Source organism: Triturus cristatus, chromosome 10, assembly GCF_964204655.1.
Source record: "Triturus cristatus chromosome 10, aTriCri1.1, whole genome shotgun sequence".
Taxonomy (NCBI): Eukaryota; Metazoa; Chordata; class Amphibia; order Caudata; family Salamandridae; genus Triturus; species Triturus cristatus.
In genome coordinates, this window is record NC_140593.1 from 411331133 (window position 1) to 411355693 (window position 24561).

At 46.0% G+C, this 24561-nt stretch overlaps 1 protein-coding gene across 1 annotated transcript in view; it reads left to right on the plus strand.

The window, feature by feature from the left end:
• The window catches only part of MYO3A (myosin IIIA), a 1336625-nt gene that overhangs the window by 1139794 nt on the left and 172270 nt on the right, over positions 1–24561 (plus strand). The window contains exon 33 of the mRNA XM_085630108.1: positions 13063–13103. Within this exon, the coding sequence (XP_085486234.1) occupies positions 13063–13103 (41 nt within the window). The remainder of the gene's footprint in view (positions 1–13062; positions 13104–24561) is intronic.

Here is a 24561-nt window from a genome sequence, read left to right on the forward strand (position 1 = left end):
GACTCACTCACACTGACTGACAGACTCACTCTCACTGACTGACTCACTCTCACTGACAAACTCTCACTGACTCTCTCACTGACTGACTGACCCACTCTCTCTCACTCACTCTCACAGACTGACAGACTCTCACTGACTCACTCACTCTCACTCACTCACTCACACTGACAGACTCTCCCACTCTCTCTCTCACTGACTGACTCACTCTCACTGACTGACAGACTCTCACTGACACTCTCTCTCACTCACTGACTGACTCACTCACTCTCAATGACTGACAGACTCACTCTCACTGACAGACTCAATCTCAGTGACAGACTCACTCTCACTGACAGACACACTCTCACTGACAGACACACTCTCACTGACTCTCTCACTCTCCGACTGACTCACTCTGACTGACAGACTCTCACTGACAGACTCTCACTGACTCACTGACTCTCACTGACTTACTCTCACTGACTGATAGACTCTCACTGACTGACTGACTCACTCTCACTCACACTAACAGACTCTCCCACTCTCTCTCTCTCACTCACTTGCATTAATGGCTGACTCACTCTCACTGACTATCACACTCTCACTGACACTCTCACAGACTCTCACTCTCTCTCACTGACACTCACACTCACACTCACACTCACCCTCACTCACCCTGAGTCTCTCTCTCACTCACTGACTCTCTCACTCACACTGAATCTCACTGACACTCTCCCACTCTCACTCTCTCACTGACTCTCCCACTCACTCACTGTCTCTCACTGGCACTCTCACTGTCAGACTCTCACTGACTAACTCTCCCACTCTCTCACTAACTGACTCTCAAAACTCTCTCTCACTGACTGACTGACTCACTTCCACTGACACTCTCACTGATAGACCCTCACTGACTGACTCCCCCACTCACTCACTGACTGATTCTCCCACTCACTCTCACTCACTCACTGACTCCCATTCACTCTCACTCACTCTCACTGACTGACTCACTCTCACTGACACTCTCTCACTGACTTACTCTCTCACTGACTCACTCTCACTGACTGACTCACTCTCACTGACTGACTCACTCTCACTGACTCACTTTCATTGACAGACTCTCACTGACTCTCCCACTCTCTCACTGACTGACTCTCTCACTGACTGACTGCCTCACTCACTCTCACTGACTTACAGACTCTCACTGACTGACAGACTCTCACTGACTGACAGACTCTCACTGACTCACTCTCACTGACTCACTCTCATTGACTCACTCTCACTGACAGGCTCTCTCTCACTCACTCACTGACTCTCTCTCACTCACTGACTGACTCTCTCTCACTCACTCACTGACTGTCTCTCACTCACTGACTGACTCTCTCTCACTCACTGACTGACTCACTCACACTGACTGACAGACTCACTCTCACTGACTGACTCACTCTCACTGACAAACTCTCACTGACTCTCTCACTCTCTCTCACTGACTGACTGACCCACTCTCTCTCACTCACTGACTGACTCTCTCTCACTCACTCACTGACTGTCTCTCACTCACTGACTGACTCTCTCTCACTCACTGACTGACTCACTCACACTGACTGACAGACTCACTCTCACTGACTGACTCACTCTCACTGACAAACTCTCACTGACTCTCTCACTGACTGACTGACCCACTCTCTCTCACTCACGCTCACAGACTGACAGACTCTCACTGACTCACTCACTCTCACTCACTCACTCACTCACACTGACAGACTCTCCCACTCTCTCACTCACTGACAGACTCACTCTCACTGACAGACTCAATCTCACTGACAGACTCAATCTCACTGACAGACTCACTCTCACTGACAGACACACTCTCACTGACAGACACACTCTCACTGACAGACACACTCTCACTGACTCTCTCACTCTCCGACTGACTCACTCTGACTGACAGACTCTCACTGACAGACTCTCACTGACTGACTGACTCTCACTGACTGACTCTCACTGACTGATAGACTCTCACTGACTGACTGACTCACTCTCACTCACACTAACAGACTCTCCCACTCTCTCTCTCTCACTCACTTGCATTAATGGCTGACTCACTCTCACTGACTATCACACTCTCACTGACACTCTCACAGACTCTCACTCTCTCTCACTGACACTGACACTCACACTCACCCTCACTCACCCTGAGTCTCTCACTCACTGACTCTCCCACTCACACTGACTCACTGACTCTCTCACTCACACTGAATCTCACTGACACTCTCCCACTCTCACTCTCTCACTGACTCTCCCACTCACTCATTGTCTCTCACTGGCACTCTCACTGTCAGACTCTCACTGACTAACTCTCCCACTCTCTCACTAACTGACTCTCAAAACTCTCTCTCACTGACTGACTGACTCACTTCCACTGACACTCTCACTGATAGACCCTCACTGACTGACTCCCCCACTCACTCACTCACTGATTCTCCCACTCACTCTCACTCACTCACTGACTCCCATTCACTCTCACTCACTCTCACTGACTGACTCACTCTCACTGACACTCTCTCACTGACTTACTCTCTCACTGACTCACTCTCACTGACTGACTCACTCTCACTGACTGACTCACTCTCACTGACTCACTTTCATTGACAGACTCTCACTGACTCTCCCACTCTCTCACTGACTGACTCTCTCACTGACTGACTGCCTCACTCACTCTCACTGACTGACAGACTCTCACTGACTGACAGACTCTCACTGACTGACAGACTCTCACTGACTCACTCTCACTGACTCACTCTCATTGACTCACTCTCACTGACAGGCTCTCTCTCACTCACTCACTGACTCTCTCTCACTCACTGACTGACTCTCTCTCACTCACTCACTGACTGTCTCTCACTCACTGACTGACTCTCTCTCACTCACTGACTGACTCACTCACACTGACTGACAGACTCACTCTCACTGACTGACTCACTCTCACTGACAAACTCTCACTGACTCTCTCACTCTCTCACTGACTGACTGACCCACTCTCTCTCACTCACGCTCACAGACTGACAGACTCTCACTGACTCACTCACTCTCACTCACTCACTCACTCACACTGACAGACTCTCCCACTCTCTCTCTCACTGACTGACTCACTCTCACTGACTGACAGACTCTCACTGACACTCTCCCACTCTCTCTCACTCACTGACAGACTCACTCTCACTGACAGACTCAATCTCACTGACAGACTCAATCTCACTGACAGACTCACTCTCACTGACAGACACACTCTCACTGACAGACACACTCTCACTGACAGACACACTCTCACTGACTCTCTCACTCTCCGACTGACTCACTCTGACTGACAGACTCTCACTGACAGACTCTCACTGACTGACTGACTCTCACTGACTGACTCTCACTGACTGATAGACTCTCACTGACTGACTGACTCACTCTCACTCACACTAACAGACTCTCCCACTCTCTCTCTCTCACTCACTTGCATTAATGGCTGACTCACTCTCACTGACTATCACACTCTCACTGACACTCTCACAGACTCTCACTCTCTCTCACTGACACTGACACTCACACTCACCCTCACTCACCCTGAGTCTCTCACTCACTGACTCTCCCACTCACACTGACTCACTGACTCTCTCACTCACACTGAATCTCACTGACACTCTCCCACTCTCACTCTCTCACTGACTCTCCCACTCACTCATTGTCTCTCACTGGCACTCTCACTGTCAGACTCTCACTGACTAACTCTCCCACTCTCTCACTAACTGACTCTCAAAACTCTCTCTCACTGACTGACTCACACACTCTCACTGACACTCTCACTGATAGACCCTCACTGACTGACCCCCACTCACTCACTGACTGATTCTCCCACTCACTCTCACTCACTCACTGACTCCCATTCACTCTCACTCACTCTCACTGACTGACTAACTCTCACTGACTTACTCTCTCACTGACTTACTCTCTCACTGACTCACTCTCACTGACTGACTCACTCTCACTGACTGACTCACTCTCACTCACTCACTTTCATTGACAGACTCTCACTGACTCTCCCACTCTCTCACTGACTGACTCTCTCACTGACTGACTGCCTCACTCACTCTCACTGACTGACAGACTCTCACTGACTGACACTCTCACTGACTGACAGACTCTCACTGACTCACTCTCACTGACTCACTCTCATTGACTCACTCTCACTGACAGACTCTCTCTCACTCACTCACTGACTCTCTCTCACTCACTCACTGACTCTCTCTCACTCACTGACTGACTCTCTCTCACTCACTCACTGACTGTCTCTCACTCACTGACTGACTCTCTCTCACTCACTGACTGACTCACTCACACTGACTGACAGACTCACTCTCACTGACTGACTCACTCTCACTGACAAACTCTCACTGACTCTCTCACTCTCTCTCACTGACTGACTGACGCACTCTCTCTCACTCACTCTCACAGACTGACAGACTCTCACTGACTCACTCACTCTCACTCACTCACTCACACTGACAGACTCTCCCACTCTCTCTCTCACTGACTGACTCACTCTCACTGACTGACAGACTCTCACTGACACTCTCCCACTCTCTCTCACTCACTGACTGACTCACTCACTCTCAATGACTGACAGACTCACTCTCACTGACAGACTCAATCTCACTGACAGACTCACTCTCACTGACAGACACACTCTCACTGACAGACACACTCTCACTGACTCTCTCACTCTCCGACTGACTCACTCTGACTGACAGACTCTCACTGACAGACTCTCACTGACTGACTGACTCTCACTGACTGACTCTCACTGACTGACTGACTCTCACTCACACTAACAGACTCTCCCACTCTCTCTCTCTCACTCACTGACTCACTCACTCACTGACTGACAGACTCACTCTCACTGACTGAAAGACTCACTCTCACTGACTGAAAGACTCACTCTCACTGACTGACAGACTCATTCTCACTGACTCACTCACTCTCACTGACAGACTCTCACTGACAGTCTCTCACTGACTGACTCTCCCACTCTCTCTCACTGACTGACTCTCTCACTGACTCTCTCACTGACTCTCTCACTGACTCTCTCACTGACACTCTCACTGACAGACTCACTGACTCACTCTCACTGACTCACTCTCACTGACTGACTCTCCCACTCTCACTGACTGAGTCTCCCACTCTCTCACTAACTGACTCTCCCACTCTCCCTCACTAAACTCACTCTCACTGACTCACCCACTCTCTCTCACTGACTCACTCTCACTGACTTACTCTCACTGACTCACTCTCCCACTCTCTCCCACTGACTGACTCTCCCGTTCACTTTCACTGACTGACTCTCACTGACAGACTCACTCTCACTGACTGACTGACTCACTCTCTTACTGACTGACTGACTCTCCCACTCTCTCTCACTCACTGACTGACTCACTCTATCACTGACTCACTCTCACTGACTGACTAACTCACTCTCACTGACTGACAGACTCACTCTCACTCACTGACTGACTCACTCTCAGTGACTCTCACTGACAAACTCTCACTGACTCTCACTGTCTCTCACTGACTGACTTACCGACTCTCTCACTGACTGACTGACTCTCACTGACTGACAGACTCACTCACTCTCACTGACTGACTGACTCACTCTCACTGACTGACTCACTCTCACTGACTGACGCACTCTCACTGACACTCACTCTCACTGACTCACTCTCTCACTGACAGACTCTCACCGACAGACTCACCCACTCTCTCGCTAACTGGCTCACTCTCAATGACTGACTGACTGACTCACTCTCACTGACTGACAGACTCTCACTGACTCACTCATTCTCACTGACAGACTCTCCCACTCTCTCTCACTGACTGACAGACTCTCACTGACTGACAGAATCTCTCTCACTGACTGGCTGACTTACTCTCACTGACTGGCTGACTCTCAAAGACTGACATAATCACTCTCACTGACTGACAGACTCACTCTCACTGACTGGCTGACTTACTCTCATTGACTGGCTGACTCTCAATGACTGACATCACTCTCACTGACTGACACTCACTCTCACTGGCTGACACTCTCACTGGCTGACTGAATCACTCTCACTCACTGACTGACTCACTCTCACTGACTCACTCTCACTGACTCACTCTCACTAACTGAGTCACTCTCACTAACAGACTCTCACTGATAGACTCTCTCACTGACTGACTCTCCCACTCGCTCACTCACTGACTCTCCCACTCTCTCACTGACTGACTCACTCTCACTGACTGACTACCGCACTCTCACTAACTGACTCACTCTCACTGACTGACTCACTCTCACTGACTGACTGTCTCACTCTCACTGACAGACTCACTCTCACTGACAGACTCACTCTCACTGACAGACTCTCACTGACTGACAGACTCTCACTGACAGGCTCTCCCACTCTCTCTCTCAATGACTGACTCACTCGCTCTCACTGACACTCTCACTGACAGACTCTATCACTGACAGACTCTCTCAACTCTCTCTCATTGACTGACTTACTCTCACTGACTGATTGACTCTCACTGACTGATTGACTCTCTCTCACTCATTGACTCTCTCTCACTGACTGACTCTCTCTCACTGACTGACTCAATCACTGACTGACTCTCACTGACTCTCTCACTGACTGACTCTCTCTCACTGACTGACTCTCTCACTGACTCTCTCACTGACTGACTCTCTCTCACAGACTGACTCTCTCTCACAGACTGACTCTCTCTCACTGACTGACTCTCTCTCACTGACTGACCCTCTCACACTGACTGACTCTCTCTCACTGACTGACTGACTCTCGCTAAAAGACTGACTGACTCTCGCTAAAAGACTGACTCACTCTCACTGACTGACTATCCCACTGACTCACTCTCTTTCACTCACTGACTGACTCACTCTCTCACTCACTCACTCACTCTCACTGACTGACTCTCATTCTCACTGACTGACTCTCACTCACTAACTGACTCTCACTGACTGACTCTCACTGACTAACTGACTCTCTCACTGACTGACTCTCTCACTCTCACTGACTGACTCTCTTACTCTCTCACTGACTGACTCTCTCATTGACTGACTCACTCACTCACTCTCACTGACTGACTGACTCTCTCACTGACTGACTGACTCTCTCACTCTCACTGACTGACTGACTCTCTCACTGACTGACTCTCACTGACTGACTCTCTCACTCTCACTGACTTACTCTCTCACTGACTGACTCTCTCACTGACTCTCACTCTCTCACTGACTCTCACTCTCTCACTGACTGACTGACTCTCTCACTCTCACTGACTAACTGACTTACTCTCTCACTGACTGACTCTCTCACTCACTGACTCTCTCACTCACTCTCACTCACTCTGACTAACTGACTGACCTTCACCCTCCCGTTATTTATGCCCTTATAACAAAACAAGCATTGGCATAGCCAATAGGTCTCGCCTTTGGGACCTTATAAGTGTTTAGCCATGCAACAGTTGATGCTGTTGTACCAATGATATTGTGCTGCATAACTAAATACTTATAAGGTCCCAAAGGTGAAACCTATTGGCTATGCCAATGCTTGTTTAATATGTGTGTGGGCTATATTATTTATGTCTTTACTCGCAGGCCATCCTATTTCACCAGAGTAGGTAACCTGCTACCTTGATCGCATTCCATGTCAATACACACACACACACACACACTCTCTCGCAACTTGCCACTGTGATCGCATTCCACGTAAAAAAAAAATGAAATACACACCCGCTTTACCTGCTCATATCAGTGCCTCTGATGCTAGAGGAGGAGAGCTGCAGGATGCAATTTTTCTCTTCAATGGCCCTGGAGGGCCAAACTCAGTTCTAGTGTTCATGCCCGGGGCTAGAGCAGGAAGATGAAGAGGAAAAGTACAGATTGTCTCACCCAGGTGCCCAACAAGTTTCTTGCACTGACAGGTGTCAAATGTAACAGACTCTGTGTAGGAAGGTGGAATCTGACTAGAGGGTTGCCCCCACTTTTTTCCTGGTGTTTTGATGATTTTTGACTTAGTTTGTCAGGGAACCTGCTATTCAGGTCCTCAGCCTATCTGCTTTCTCTTATAAATTGATTCCATGTACTTTAGGCACACTCCAGATTGGATTCTGGGGTACCCTTGTGAGTCCCTAGTATATGGTATACTATGTACCTAGGGCATAGGTACCCCAGAGGTCTACCATGGGCTGAAGCATGTATTGTGCAACCCCTGGAAAGTCCTCCAAAATGACACCACAGGTCTGCTACTGCATCCTGGGTAAGGTGGTGCATGCACCCCTTACTGAGGTATAGGTTCACCATACCTCACCTATCACTGCACATAGAAACCTATCAGTCACCCCTATGGCAGGCCTTATCAATCCTGAAGGCAGGGTGCTTGGTTCTATGTGAGAGGGTGCACAGGCATGAGCTGAGCCCCTCTGCAGCCTTCGGAATCTCTTCTCTGGGGTTGTCAGTGGTGCAGCCTGACCATATACTCTTAAGTGCATTATAACTAAAACGGTTAATGCTAACTTTGAACCGGCTGCACGGAAACATGTTGTGTTTGGTGTCAAACACCTTGGAACCATACCCCCACATCAATTCCTGATGTGAGAATATGATCCCACCGTTCTAGAGGGAGAGACATGACAGCACCGGTATACCCGGTACCAACTTAACTGAGCCCTGGCATCACAAAATGGTTGCTGCAGCCACAGACAGAGGTCTGGCCTCCTGCTGCTGACTGAAACTCCAGCAGGGGAGGCCTGGATAATAGGTTTCCTGTAACAAGGAGGTGTAACCACCTCCCAGACAGGACGATGTGTATTGGGGCTGGGTGGGAGCACTCTCAGAGTGCTTTGAAGTCTTGCACTGGGGGCACATATGGTTCCCCAGTGCATATGCCAGCTCAAACCGGTTCAGGGGCTTCCAGCCCCTGCCCTAGAGCGAAAATGGACAAAGGAAATGGGTGTAGCCACCCCTCTTTCCAAACCCTCCCATAGGTGGGTCCCTAGAGCTAGTCCAACCTCTTCCTTAGGTATAAGTAAGGAACCCCTGGCAACAGGACTTTAAATATCCCTGGACGAAACTCTGAAGCTGAATCCTGGAACTTCGATGCTCTACTCAAGACCAGAGGACTGAAGAAATCTTCCTTGGGGTCAAGGAGTGACTCCACTGCTTGGCAGGCACCAACAAAGCATTTTGCCTGTCTGCATCTCCAATGCTCCCGCCGGACTCTGAAGTATTTGCAGCCTAGGAAGAGGATTTCCGGACATCTCAGAGGTTGTTCCAAGTCCCCATCAAAGCTGAGACCCACAGCCCTTGTGAGTAACGTGGAACCGGAATTTCTGGTCACTGTGCACATTTGCAAGTGCATTGACTTCCCGACGTCTCTCGAAATCGTGCTTTGGGTTACTTGTAGCCCACGCCCCAAGCACCATCTGCACCGAAGATTGTGGGCCTACACTCCACAAGTGTTCCGTGAGCCCGCTTCATGCATTTCCGCTTGAGGCTCCTTCACGATCCCTGGTCCGTCGACTGGTGGGTCCCTGAGAAGGCAACTTTGATTTTTCTTGGGCTTCTCTGGTTGCTCCATATGTGTCCTGACTTCCCACCACGTGGTGAGTCCCTCAGACCTTGCTGGTCTGCACGAAGCATCTTTCTCCTTTCTGTGGGTTGCTGTTGCCAAGGCTTGTTGTGTCCAATCCGGGCACCAATGCTGCAGCACTCGACATCCTTTGTGGGACAGCTCGAATCCAGTTCTTGGTTGTCCTCGACGCCTTCTGGTCCTTGTGGCTGAAGAGTCAAGCTTCACCTTCTTCACCTGAAATCACCTGACTTCGGTGGGCATACGCCTATCGTACCCCTGGTCACTGGCAAGTGACCCAGACTCTGTCCCCTCTGCTTTCAGGTTCTTCTCGACTTCGATACAGGCTTGGATCTCTTCGGACACTTCACATCTTCCCGGCAGTAGTACTTCTTTGCCAGCTCCCATTGAAAACGACGACGCGACCCGACTCCATTTGACACCTATGCACCTGGCTTCCCTGGGTGAGGTAACACGAGTACTCCGGTGCTCCCGTGGGTGTTGACCCTAGAACTTCCTAAGTCCCAAAGGGTTTGGTCCTGAATCATTTCTAAGTGTCCCTAATCTTTAAAAATCTAACCCCGACTTTCCCCATAGAAGCTAATGGGAGCTGGCGGCTGTGTTCTCACACTGCACACGGTCCCCGTGGGGCCCCTGTATCACTACCTTAGGTGGTTCCTTGGGGTCCCAGCGATTCTACAGGCTCTAGGCCTTGTGTCTAGTTAAGTCGTGGTTCTTATACCACTATTTTGGTATATGGTTTGGCTTGCCCCTAGGGCCTGACGTGTATTTGTGCTATTTTACTGTACTATTTGAAGTGTAACTTATGTGTTTTGACCTCTAGCCTCATAAAGAGACTAGGAGGGTGTGTTTAGAAATAAATACATATATGTTATATATATATATATACCTGTTGTGGTTGTCTTTCATTTAGCCATTCAAGAGATTATAGACTGGTAAAACAAGCTGCTTTAAATTCCTTCTAGACTTAGCCTGAAGGCTGCTCTCCATAGCTACCTCTAGGATAGCTTTCAATAAAGGTTGTCTTTAAACTATCATCAATAAGGGGTTGTTTGGACTGGTACAGGGTGCCCACTATATTTAGTGGACAGCATATACCAGGCCAACTTCTCACACTCTGCTCACCACAATCTAAATGAACAGCTACATTATATGTGGGCAAAAAATCTAAGACAAACATCCTTTGTGTACTTAAAAAGTGTGTTATCTCATGCTGTTGCATTTTTGTGTGCTTTACCGCTCTGAATACAACTATGCCTTCCTTAATCCAGAGGATAATAAATGAATGGGTGCTTGATTTGGCTGTTACATTAGAAGGGTATTTCTATCTGGACAACATTATACCCTTCCATTTTAATAATTTAAAAAACTTTGGCCACTGTACAAGTTTTTCAACACCTGATTGTGTAACCTGCTTGCATGAAGGTGGGCTTTTTTTAATTAAAAACAGGAATCCTGCCACATACACTCGTAATTTGCATTAACACGTTTTCTTCTAAATACAAATAAATCTACTTAGCTAGAAAAGCATTGGAAAGGACAGGTATGTGTTGGGAGTGATCATGGAAAATTTCGGAATATCAATGACGTCAGAAATGTGTGGGTATTCTCAATATTTTTTAATGTTTCCCAACCTGAAGAAACAATGAAATGTATGCATGCTATCACTAAGACATTGGCGAATCCAAATTCCAATAGAGAAACTATGTATAATGTTTGATTAAACCTTCTTCTAGTAGACAGTTGCTTTTTTCCTAAACTAATTCATCTGTTCTTCCTGACTTCTGGTTCAATCTTTGAAAAATGTCCCAGCTGAACATATTTTTGGCATTGCTGGCGCTATCTAAGTCCTGGGGTGCGCAGATAATTTGTTTCACCAGTCTAACTGGCAGAGTTCATGAAATTCACATTGTGCTTATTTACATTGTCTTCATCTGAATTTCCAATCATACCTCAAGTATTTTTTTATATCCAAATAATCCTTTCAGCAAAATGAGCAAAACATGTTTGCCGTTGTTTCGTTTGTCTTGCGATGTGTGCACTGCGATTTGCAACAAGAATTTCTATATGTAATGGTCTTTGGTACTTTGCATGTGGCAGTGGTGTAGCTAGGCCACTAGGCCATATGTCGCCCGTGGGGGCCCAATGCAAGAGTGGAGGGGGTAGCGGGGGGGCTGTGTTAGTTAAGAGCAGGGGGGAGGTTCCACCGCCTCCCCTAAAACTTGGGCAGCCCGGAAAGGACAGCCCCCACCTATTTTGCTACACCACTGGTGGGAAGCGGTATCATTGTTTTGACAATGGCAGTTGTGTTGTACAGATTTAGGTTTACATAAAGCCTTTTTTGTTTGGATGGATATTGGCACTTGTCAAAACATAACATAGTCCTGTAATGTCTCCCTAGTGTTGTCTTAGGAATTTTTGGGGCCCCAGGCAAGACACATTTTGGGTCCATCTTCTCTTAGAGTTGTTGTTTTTTTTCTCACGTGTATGCCTTTTGAAGCCCGTATGTTGTCAAAAAAACTTTCAGAAATGGGTTTCACACAAAATCAGTTGAAAAATGTTTTTCCAAGGACCTCTAATATCCTTAAACTAACTCTGAGCAATGAGAGAGAGAGGGAGAGGTGGGCAGGGAGAAGAATAGAGGTTCAGATGAAGAATGGAGTGAGGTGAACTAGAGAGGGGCAACATTCACTTTTCCAGGGGGCCCTTGAAATGTAGAGGCCCTAGGCAATTGCCCTCTTTGCACATGCCTTAAACATCTAAGCCTAATCCTTCATCATGTCACATTTGCCACAGAACAAAGTCGATGCCGCGCTTGTTGACAAACACATACTGTTCCGTTGTCTTCATTGGTAAGGAGACCGCAAGCACGTAGTATTATATGGGGAGGAACATACCTATACTGTACACCTAGTACAAAACATTGCAAAACTTGCGTTTCCCATACACGATAAACTGTAGGACTGGCAGGGTATCTTTTAGCATGGATGGTTTTAAGGATCAACGAGAGAGGGTAGTTTTAGGGGGGAGTTTAAGCACAGGATAGAGAGAGTAGAAGTAATTCTTGCCCGAGGTCACATAGTGAGAGTAGTTTCCTCCAGAGGCATAAGCAATGGGCCATGGACCCTAATGCAGCCAAGGGAAACTGTCCCCATCCCCTGATTTGGTAGTATAAAAACAGCAGTAATTGGGAACCGGTGGCTTCCTCACACCCCAAGTGTAGGTGCCACTGCACATGCCGCACGTTTGACAGCTACTCTCCTGGTTTCCTCGGTCTGAATTATAGAACCTGTGTGGTGGAGTCTGAATGTCAGATTGCAGCTGCTTATGCTTCTATTAACGCCGCTTATATTTACGATATAAAAGTCACGTTTTAAAGCATTTTTCTTGTGTTTTTCAGAAGCCATTAAAAGTTGAGAAAAGAAAACCAAGGAAACAGAGGTGAGGTTACAGTTGCTTCATGATTAACTGTGATTGTGGAATACCAGCAAACGATCTATATGAGCATATTTTGTGGCAAACAGCGTTCTTAGGTTTTTTTAAAAATTGTTTCGTGGTGGAGGCAAAGCCTCCAAAATGCAGTACTGTGTTTTAAATAGTGGTGGGCGGGACTCCGAGTTTCACTATGCGGAATTCTATGGAGTTACATGAAACCTCCACGCGATTCGCAGAGTTCCATGAATGTGCAGAAATCGCCACACCGAGCTGCTTGTGCTGATTTTTAGCACCGGGAGCTTGTTCCGCACTGCGAAATCAGCGTGAATGACACAAAGCATTGCACCAGAGGATGCTGATTCTTTGTTGCCGCTCAAGTAGATTTTCTCTTCGAGCGGCCATCTTGGTAGTTCATAGCCTTCTTTAGTGACCAGGAGGTGCTGTGCTTCCTCAATGGCCCTCACCAGGAACTGTTTGTTCTTGACCTTTTGTGAGTGAGCAGCCACCAAGAGCCAGCTGTCCACAGCCGCCAATCCTTCCCTTTCCTTTGTGCATCTCTTGAATAGGAACTAGCTGACTTGCATTTTTGTCTCTTACCCTGTATTCCTCTAGATATAATCCTAACAGCAGACATCTGAGGTTACTTCCCCCTCATGAACTTTGTTTGGCTTATCAGGATGTATGGCATGAATGGCTTTAACCAATCTGGGTGCATGTGCAAAAGCAGCTTGGTTCAATGATCTCTCTGAAGTGTCATGCTCCTTCTATTCTACAAGACACAGGAGGCCCCTTTGATGTATTCTAGAGTCTAACATTGTCTCATCCTCATACTCGTGTGACCCATCTGTCAGAAACTGTGGTGGTGGGGCTTTAGATGCTCGTGATACAGCAGCCTTGCCACAGGATAGATACATGTACTACAGGATGGATCTTCTATCTGTTAGGTAAGCAAGTCATCTGTCCCGCCCCATTGTTTGATATGAAATGGGCCCACAACCCGGATCAAATCTTTGGCTGGGACCCTGGAATGTAAAGATGTTTAGTGAAAAGCCAAACTTTAACTCCTATTTTGTAATTAGGGAGAGGTCTCTTATGATGACCAAAACTTCTCACGCAGTCTGCCTTTGCCGTAACCAAATGTGCATTAGCTGATCTGTGGGTCTTAAGGAATTGTCCAAATAGGGCTGTCACAGAGAGTATCTTTGCAATTGCTAAAGAGGATGGTCATAACCTTGGATGGAACCCATAGATGCAAAAAAAGGGACAATGCCTCAAGATGCTATGTAATTAGAGGATAGAGCTCGCCCTGAGTTGAAAGGGTATGCCCAGACGTGTGTCCCTTGCTCACTCTGCCACTGGATTCAAGATAGCCTGGCTGATGAGGTTTATGAACCCGAAACCGGTCCCAGGATGCTTGTTTCCGGTCCAGGGAAGACATGGCTTGGCAGTTAGGGCTGGACTGTTCCCATGAGGCACAGGGTCAGGCTGATTTGCATATGGCCATGTCTGAACTGGGGTGGTGGAGTGAGCTAAAGAATGATGATGGATTAAACCCAGATCAGTTGACTGGGGGTGAGTGTTTGATTTGCTCAAACGCTCCATCCATCATCCCCTTTGGTATCGCTTTATTATCTAACAAATCCTGTTTTATCATTCTATGACCCGAGTCTTCTCATAACCCATCATTTTTGGTAAGATAATTCTGTGCTTCTTGAACCTGTAAATAAAATTCTTGCCCACTAGGACGACCTACTTGTAGTACCAAAATCATAAGGGTAACTCTACCATATGTCCTTCCAATGCTGCTGGATGGGGTAGTTCCCCATCTTCACCATACCTCTTCCCTGGACAGCCAGAGATCTCATAATTAATACTGGAAAATAATAATATCTATTTGGCATGATTAGTATTGTTGCACCCCATAAACTTTACAGACCCCAGATTCTTATGATCAGTTCTGACACGGACCTTATGCTTTACTCCTTACAAATAATGACACCATTGACTAAATGCTTATTTTATAGCCAGTAATTCTCTACAACAGAGAGTATAATTTGATTCTGTGATAGAGAGCATCCCAGAGAAAAAGAAAAAAATATGCATTTCTTCTGCTCCTGGAAATCTCTGGTACGGGATAGCCCCAATGACGTAAGGAGAAAAATCAGTCTCTACTATGAATAGGAATTTGTTATCAGAGTTCCACAGTACAGGTGCAGTTGTAAACAGATTCTTTAATTAGTGAAATTCTTTATCTTGTTCGATATTCTGCTGAAACTCGACCCGCACATTTGTGAGATGTGTGATGGGCAACACAGTTCTTGAGAAATTGGAAATGACTTGTCTATAGAAATTGACACAGTCAAAATCTTTTTAATCTCTTCACACTGTTAGGTGCAACCCTGTCCGAAACATTTTAACCCTACCGGATCTATCTACATGCCTTTATACTGATGTAACAATGCCCATAAATCTGATGTGATTCTTCTAAAATTGTAATTTCTCTATTTTTGCATAGAGTGAATACTTCCCTTCCAGAGTTAGGGAAACCCTTTGTTGACATGTCTTTAAAGCTCTTACACAGAGTCAGAGAAAACTAGAATGTCATCAAGATAAATTACTAAATAGAGACCACAAATTTCCCTAAATATGTCATTCTAATTCAATAATGTGGGTAGGAGGACCTTCCTCTTGAGTGTTTGGTAAATGTTGGGCATTTTTAGGGACTAGCTGTTAAGTATGTGATTTAATTACTCAGTTTCACTAAGTTAGGGGAGCTTACTTTTTACTCGTGGCCAAAAGATTCTCATCTCTACCTGTGTGTAAGTGGACTATATGATCGATTCACCGTGGTATTTTAGCATGAACAATAATGCAGATTGGTTAGGGTCTGGTGCACTAAAACCTAATGGTACAGTAACAAAAATTATACTTCTGGGCCCTAAGTATCTGGTTTACTCCTAATCACTCTACCACAACCTCCATTCCTCTTGAATATGCCTGAAAATGTTGCCAAAAATATATATTTTCTTTCAGAATTACAGTTTTAGCCTAGTTCCCCCAATAAATATGATAACCAAAGTTTGCTGGTCAGGCTCCCTGGGATTCGCAGAAAGCCCACCTTTTTCCTCAAGATAATCATAAGGTGGAGGCAGGGTTGTGAATAATTTCAAATTGGCCTTTTGTATTGCATCTCCGGTGGTTAGTATTTTTCAGATTAAATACATTTGATTGTGGCCTTAGGTAGTGCATCCGCTGGTTTCTGGATTATGCAAGAATGACCTTCAAAATGTTGAATGCTTTTCCACGTAGTCACAGTCTCAACTTCAGTTGCCCTCATTTCCCAAAGCCATTCCTTGGCCCTAAGACTCAGTTGTGTCAGTACCACCCATGTCACATTGTTATGGAAACTAACAGTGCAGGAACTGTTTCCAACCTGGAAAGCCACATTCCTGCCCCATATCGCGGTGTCCATAGAGCACCACATCTCAATAGTCACTTTACTCCGATATTTGGTAGAAACTCAGAGTCAAAATACACTGTTACCCTTTCAAGTTTAGTCAATGTTAGGACATTCACAGAATTAGCCAAACACTGAGGGCCTCATGTAGGTAGCCAAATACCGGTCGGTAACGGCCGATTTTCGGTAATTATACCGTTACCGACCGGTATTTTGGCTATTGGTATGTAGGGGGACAATTTTTGGTTTCGGAATTTACCGAATCGGTAAAATTACCGAATCGGTAATAATACCGAATCGGTAATGTTACCGATTCGGTAACTTTTCCGAATCGGTAATTTTACCGATTCGGTATCGTTCGGTATTTTAGAAGTGGTAACTGGTATGCTACCTACATGAGGCCCTACGTATTTTCCTAGAGAATCCAAGTTAAATTCCAACGCATGTACATTAATTCTTGGAAGACTGTTTTGGTTCTCTTCCATGGTGTTTTAATAATAGGTTCTCAAACCCGTTTTTTCTGAACCATAAATTATCTTTAGAACATCATCTGTTTTCTATTTCTATTGGGCTGTTCTGTTAGGATCCATGTTTGGGAATGTAAGTTGCCTCAGGTGGATACATTCATTGTCATCTTATCATTAGGTGATTTCAGAACTTCATGAATCAATGGGCACTTAAAGAAGTATGTTCTCATAGGATTGCAAGTAATGCTAATACATTCCAACTTTTTATATCATGAAGGAAATGCACATCTCAGCACTTCAAAGCACCTGTATCGTCATTTAAAAATGGGCCATTTAGGATGCAGTGTTTAGGTGATGCTGGTTTCCTGAGAAGTCTGAGGGTTAATGCCTGAGGACTGGTGTTCAGGTGGATATTGTTAGTGAGAGTCCTCACCACTGGCCACATTTAAAATCTGCCTGAAGATGTTGTGGATCTGAAAAATTTTTACCCTGTAAATATTCTGGGCGTGAGGATTTTTGTTTACAGTTTTGGAAAATGAACACACTTCCTTTGGAAAGATCATAAGGTAATTTTCAGACTTTTTTGGGCAATTCTGGATCCTCGGGCACCAAAACATGTGTGGCGTGTAGTTCAGACCTGTCAATCTTAGAATAATTGTTGCTGTGTGATTCTACAGTGAGACGTTTAGGAAATTAGAAAGGGGCATGGGCATGGAGATTGGGACTTTGGATCCCCTGTACTGCCCAGACACTCCTACCCCCCTCACAGCAACACCAAAATCATATGGAACCAGCTCCCATCTCCTGGGGATGTTTTAAATGGAGCCCAGCTGTGCAGTGCAGACTGTTCATGCCTGTTGGAACTGGTACTTTCCGGTTTGCTGAGGCAGTGCTCAAGCCAGACAGAACCTACCACTCCTGTCAGAGTTAGGTAATTACACTCCTGTATAACCTGCTTTCACCATTGGGTAACTTGGCACTGAGCAGTCATGCTTATCACAGAGGCAATGTGTAAAGCACTGGCACAGCACTCTCACACAGTATATATCCTGAGTGTCACAAAAGCGACTTCACACGTGGTGTATATAAATAAATACATGGAAATATTACTAGCAGTACCAGGCCCAACAGTGTTAAAATGGCATCAGTAATATGCACACTTGAGGAAAATCCTATTTTACCCCAGCACCCTTATGCGGGGTAATACGATGTCTGTACTGGGCCAACCCTGGCAAATAACATAATTCAAATCCACACATTTCTAGGTTGCACGCCAGGTCACAACGATATCGCAAATGTGTACACACAGGAATTTTTAATACTTTTCAGAAGCACCGTGGGCCAAGGCCACACAGGTAAAACCAATGTCACAATGGAGTATTAGTTAGCTAATGAAACAAACAAATAAACAACACCGCTTTGTGGTAAAACTATTAGCAGGCTGTTCTTGTGCAGCACACTCTCCCACACTCGCACAACACTGTAACGCAGTGCAAAGGATTGGCAAGTCAGTATGAAGCACACACACTCACACGGCACTGTAACATGGTGCAAATGATCCCTAGCAGGTTACTTGATAATATGACAGCAGAACCTATGACACAATCCCTCCCACACCTCTCAGTTACCCCCCCCACTACTCTGCCCACAGGTTAGAGTAAAAAAAAACGTACTATACCAGTTTAAGGCCAGAGTAACACTAAGTCGGGGGCCCAAGGGAGAAGGCTGGAGTAACTAACAGGGTCACCAGGCAACAGTCGACAAATGGAGGGTTGGCCACCACTCGGGAAGTTCTCCCACTTTATGCGGAGCAGAAATGGGCTAGGGGCTGTCCCAGTTCAATCAAGAGGTCCCTTAATTCGCCTCCCGGCACCAGCCCAGTTCTCCGAAGCACAGGGAGGTCATGCAGTCTCTCAACCCACTTTCGATTGCTCACAGAAGTGTTCCTCAGCCCAATCACTTACTCTCACTACCCAGGCCCAATCCGGGTATTACTACCAGGCAACACTAAGTCATCTGGCAGAGTGAGGAGAGAGCAGTTGATTTGCCGCACTGAGGGCAATGCGAAACACTCTGTGAATGGGGGGTGCAGATGTCACCGCACCGCAAGGGAAGTGATCCACAACTTCCAAGTTGCACCAGACAATCCGGTCACAAAGAACCATGTGACGGGTTCTCAGTACCTCCCTGGAAATGAAGCACAGTGCCTGGTGCGCGATGAAACAAGTCGCACCAGACAATCCGGTCACAATAAACCAAAAGTTGGGTTCACAGTACTTCCCTGGAAATGAGGCGCAATGTCTGTTGTGCTATGATCCGAGCCGCACCAGACGATTCAGTCCCAATCATCACAGAGTCGGGTTCAACGTACCTCACTGGAAATGAGCCACAACGTCTGGTGTGCGATGATAGAAATCGCACTAGACAATCCGGTCACAATCAACCCACGGTCGGGTTTGCCATACCTCTCCAGATGAGTCACAACATGTGGTGGGCGATGATAGAAGTCACACCAGACAATCTGGTTTCAATCAACCCACAGTAAGATTCGCCATACCTCCCTGGTATGAAGCACAATGTCTGGTGCACAATGGTACGAGTCGCACCAAACAACCCGGTCCCACAAACACAATCACAAGTTCAGTAGTACTGCACAAGGTAGAATGGGGCACTACTACAGATACACCCTTCCTCTGAGGGTCGCAACCTGTGAATCGCACATCACAGGCAATGAGCATGCAATCGGCATATCGCACGAGAGAGATGCGGCACGGATGACGAAGCGGGCCACACTGAGTCCCACAACTGGTGAATCTCACCACCAGTGAGACCCTTATGCGTGCTGAGGCTCCACAATGTCAGGGCTACACTACTTAGATGCGGGCATGGTTTGGGGGCTCCACACAAAGCACTACAGTCTCCAGGAACTATACTTAGTTCTACAATCACACCGCGTTGCAGTCAGGATCCAGTGGACGAAGTAGGTCCTTCAGAGAGCACCCCTCTCGAGGTGAAACACATAGACGGTGTAGATCCCTCACTGAAGGTCTTTGATGTCCCTGAGTCCTCCACAAACAAAAGGGGGCAAGCCAACAAGCCCTTGGAGAGCACACTTTAGGGTGCTACACAGCAGCAGGTAGTCAGCCAGGGCAGCCACTCTTCAAGCAGGGTACCCGGCCCCTTCAATGTGAGTCTCCTCCTTGTGCACAGCAGATTCCTCTGGCAGTGTGCACACGAAGTCCAGGATGTCTGGTCCTACTTCTCCACAAGTGTACCTCTGCCCTGCTGAAGTATGGCACCAGTAGCTCTACTGTAGAGTGCCTTTAAAGTTGGGGGTGGTTCAGAGGGTTTCGCTTTGAACCACAGATGTCTCCTCTAAATTTCAGTCCTGACTGCCATGAGGCCTTGGAATGCAGATCTTAGTCTTTAGTGGGACCATGATCTGGCTTCCCAGAGGTGTCAAAAACCTCTCCCTCATATCTATCCAGCCAAGTCCTAAAATGGCAGAGGTATGTCGTTCCAGTTGCATGCCCAATGTTTATGCCTGTCTCTGGGGAATGCACAAATGTGCTCTCCCAGCCTCCAGTGTAGACTGGAGTCAAACTACAAGGCACACAAAACAGTTTAGCGTAGAGAAATTCCAATTTTCAAGAAGTGGCATTTCCACTCTATTAATGAAAAATCTACTTTTACCACAAGGGAGGAATTGTCATTGTGAATCCAATGACAATAAACAACCTGAGGCTGTTCCACTGTAAGCCACCACTACAGCTTAAAGTAATCTTAGCCATTCCCCTATGTTAACCTATGGGGCCGGCAAACCTTATAGGTAGTGAGAACACACATGAGGGTTCTTCACTACCTGGGCAGGGAACACGTGTACCTGCCCTGCCTTTCACCTTTTACTTGCTCCACCCCCTAGGGCTCACCCTAGGGGTGCTCGAGTGTTAGTGAAAGGCTCCCTCAGCATTGGCCAATGATTTACAAAGGCCAACCTGAGCATAAGTGCAAATGTGCGCACCCAGGCCTGCAATGGCAGGCTTGAGACATGTTTGAAAACACCATGAGGCTACTCTCTGTTGTAAGCTAAAATTGTAATTTAAAAGTCATTCAGCAATTCCCCCATGTTGATGCCATGTTGACCAGACCTCCTAGGTGGGGAAACTCCACATGGGGAGTATTTACTACCTGGGCAGGAAACACACGTGTACCTGTCCCGCCTTTCCCCTACCACTTGCCTCACCTCTCAGGGATTACCCTAGGGGTGTCCTAGTGGTACTGAACGGCCCAGTCAGCATTGGCTAATGCCTTTGAGGTGGCGCACTGTCAGTGCACCTCCTAAGAGCTTCTTCGCCTCTGCGCCCCTGTCTGTATTATAGCGGGGGCACAGAGGCTAAGAGATTTGTATGGGGCCACGCCCCCATGCAAATGAGGACACGTCCTCTCGATAAAAGCGCGGGCACTCTATGTGCGCCAGCACTTTCAGTATTACAGAAGGGGCCTCAGAAATGTCTGCAATCCCTTCTGTAATACCAAAGTACCCCCGGGTCCCTTGTGTGATACGGCCGCAGGTAAGCACCACTTCCTAGCATGTGTAGGAAGGGCACACGCAATTTCACAGTGCATTACAGCAAGAAAGTGCCCAGAATCCTAAGGCGACAAAAAGAGAATCAGCAAAAACCAGGGTGAAACAAGCAAAAAGTTTTAGGGAATTCCCCTAAGAAGGCCATGTCCAACAAAGCCCGAGCTGGAAACCTATTATGTGCAGGTGTTTCCAGCACACCGTTTGGTAGAAGCTCTTCAGTGGATTACTATGTATTAAGTGAAGAAATCGTGTCACATGGCCTGGTAGTTAGATAGCAGGAATAGTTTGGCATACGGGATTGGGCAGCTTCCTTATCATAAAACAATGCAATAATTATTCTTCTGATATACTGCTAAGTCCCAATTTGAGTCCCAGGAAGGATTACATATGAAGCTATTTGCACACAAAAACTTTCCCCATTTTTGATTACTTATATTTTATTTTGATTGAGTGAAAGTAATGCCCCGTCCTCACACGGTCAGTTGGTATCAAAAGCATTCAAACAGTCTAGTGGTAATGCCCAGGCAAGCTGAGGAATCTGGCCTGATGGATAACAGAGGAAAAATGAAAACTAAGACAGAAGCAAGTATCTACATGCTAATAAGGTTGTTGGAATGTCGTTGGAGGATCCTAACATTGATTAAAAAAATAAACATACCCTCTGACTTTTTTCAAAGGTGTCTGCTTCAGATACAAAATCAATTAGTTATTTAATAATTAACAAGTAAATGCTGTCAACCTGCCTCACAACCCACTCAATCATGAACAGAGAATGTACCCATATAAAGCAAATAATTATTTAACAGAAGGCAACATTTAGTTTAAGATATTATCGAGATGTGTGGAATAAAAATTAGTTAGAATAAATTAAGAAGAATCAAGAAGTAGGTTTATGAGTTGAGGCGTACAATTTTAGAAAAAAATCATATACATCATAATTTACTGGCCAAAAAAGAGCTCCTATTTCGTTTCGGCTTCCAGAGTGCTATTTCAACAGCTCTGTCAATATCTTAACATGTAAGGAATTTTCACTTTCGCGCTATGTTGGTTGCAATTTTTTGGGCCCGTCTGTACTTCGATCAGTTACGTTATTTATCAAGAGCCGAGTGGAAAATACATTTATCGAGATCATAACACAGATTGTCTGCAAATTTAGTAATTAATGGTGCTGTACCAACAGGAATACAGGCTTTATGTTATTTTAATAAAATTGCAACTTTGTATTATTGCCAAATATGGAGGCATGAATATGTTTTTCATTGTATCATTTTCATTCCAGCTACAACTCTTATTATTTATCACACCAGCCACTATGCTTTTTCATTCTCAAGGTTAATATTTCATACCTTTTTTGAAGGTTTTCTGAAATGCAAGTGTTTATGTTCCCATCGGACTGCACAGCTCTTCTGTATCTTTTCACACAAATCACTGCCGCCACCACCTCTCGCAGCATATATATCATCAGTGGCGCAACCTATGATAGCAACACTAGATTCTGGTGTTGAGCGGAGTTCATTTTTAAATGGGAGACGGTCCCATATAAACATTGTGGTGACAAAGTCACAGATCGGGGAATTCACACAGGCAATTTAGGCATGCACATTGCCAGCGACCCTTGCCTGATACCCAGAGTGATGCCATGTGTTAGAAATTGAGTTCCTGGTTGCCAGAGAGATGCAGCCTGGCAGGAACCACAATCCTAGTCTGGGTAAGTCAGTAACACACTTTAAATTAACCTGTGCTCAGCCTGCAGTAGCTTGGCACAGAGCTGTCAGGCTTAACATAAGGGGCAATGTGTAAAGTATTTGTGCATATATAAACACGAAAACCTTTGGAATTATCCAAGGGAGGGAACTAGAGGCTACAGGGTTTTCAGGGTTAGCTGGCCTCCAACCTATCAAATGCACACACAATAGAAGCTACCCTGAAATATTAGTCACTTTATATAATGTGACCGTATCCCTACAAAGCACTAATATAGTAGAGTCCTGGGCATCTCAAAAAAAGTTAAGGACTGTCCTCACACACCACCAGGTGTCATGCTTCACCTTAGGCAGTCCTCACTCTCTAAAAACCAGGTGTGATAGAGAGCGGGCCTACACCTGGAGACAGGGAGGCACTTCTAATAATCTAAATGGGGGCCCATGCAATAGTGATTTAAAAACCAATGTGTTACCCCAAATTACTTTAATCACAGGGTATCACTTGGCGTCAAAACATAGAATGTGGGGATTAGGGGAACTATTACCCCATCACCACCCTTGTCGTCAACATGTTTCTGCCGATGGCCCATGTGGGTCCGCGGCATTCATCAGGATGGAATTCGGGCTCCTGTCTTACCAATTGTCTTACCTGTGTTAGGGTGAACTGTGTCATCCTCTAACTAAAACTGGTGTTCTTTTATACCTGTAAAATAAACATAAGTTTTTCTTGTTCAAAAAGATGTGTTTTTTTAGCTAAGGGATAGAAAACATCATACACATCATGCATATGCAAAATTGCATGCAAGTGTGAAATCACGTGACACTGCAAACATGGAGCATAAATATCAAAAGCATAAGTTATTCATGAGTTGTTAGACCAGCTCACAATCTTACCCCAATATGAGGGCCTTATTGCCCCATGGGAGGAGGGTAAAGGGACCTCTGTGGTCACAGTCTAAGGAAGGTAGAGGTAGAATATTAAAACTAGAGGTAATAACAAACTTTAAAAAAAAAAAAAGGAAACATGAAAAATGTGCATTCAATGTTAGATACACCATTTTCTTCATCCACGCTCCCACTAACACTCTTACTGTGTCTAAATGCGTCCCTCGCTTCCACAGAAAGATGTCTACTCCTCTTCCCCCGCGATAACAGAGCAAAGGAAAACCTTGTGTTTATATGGGCGCGCCCTAATAACCAATTTAGCAAAACCACGGCATCTGTGTCTAATTACAGCATGCCACAGGCAATC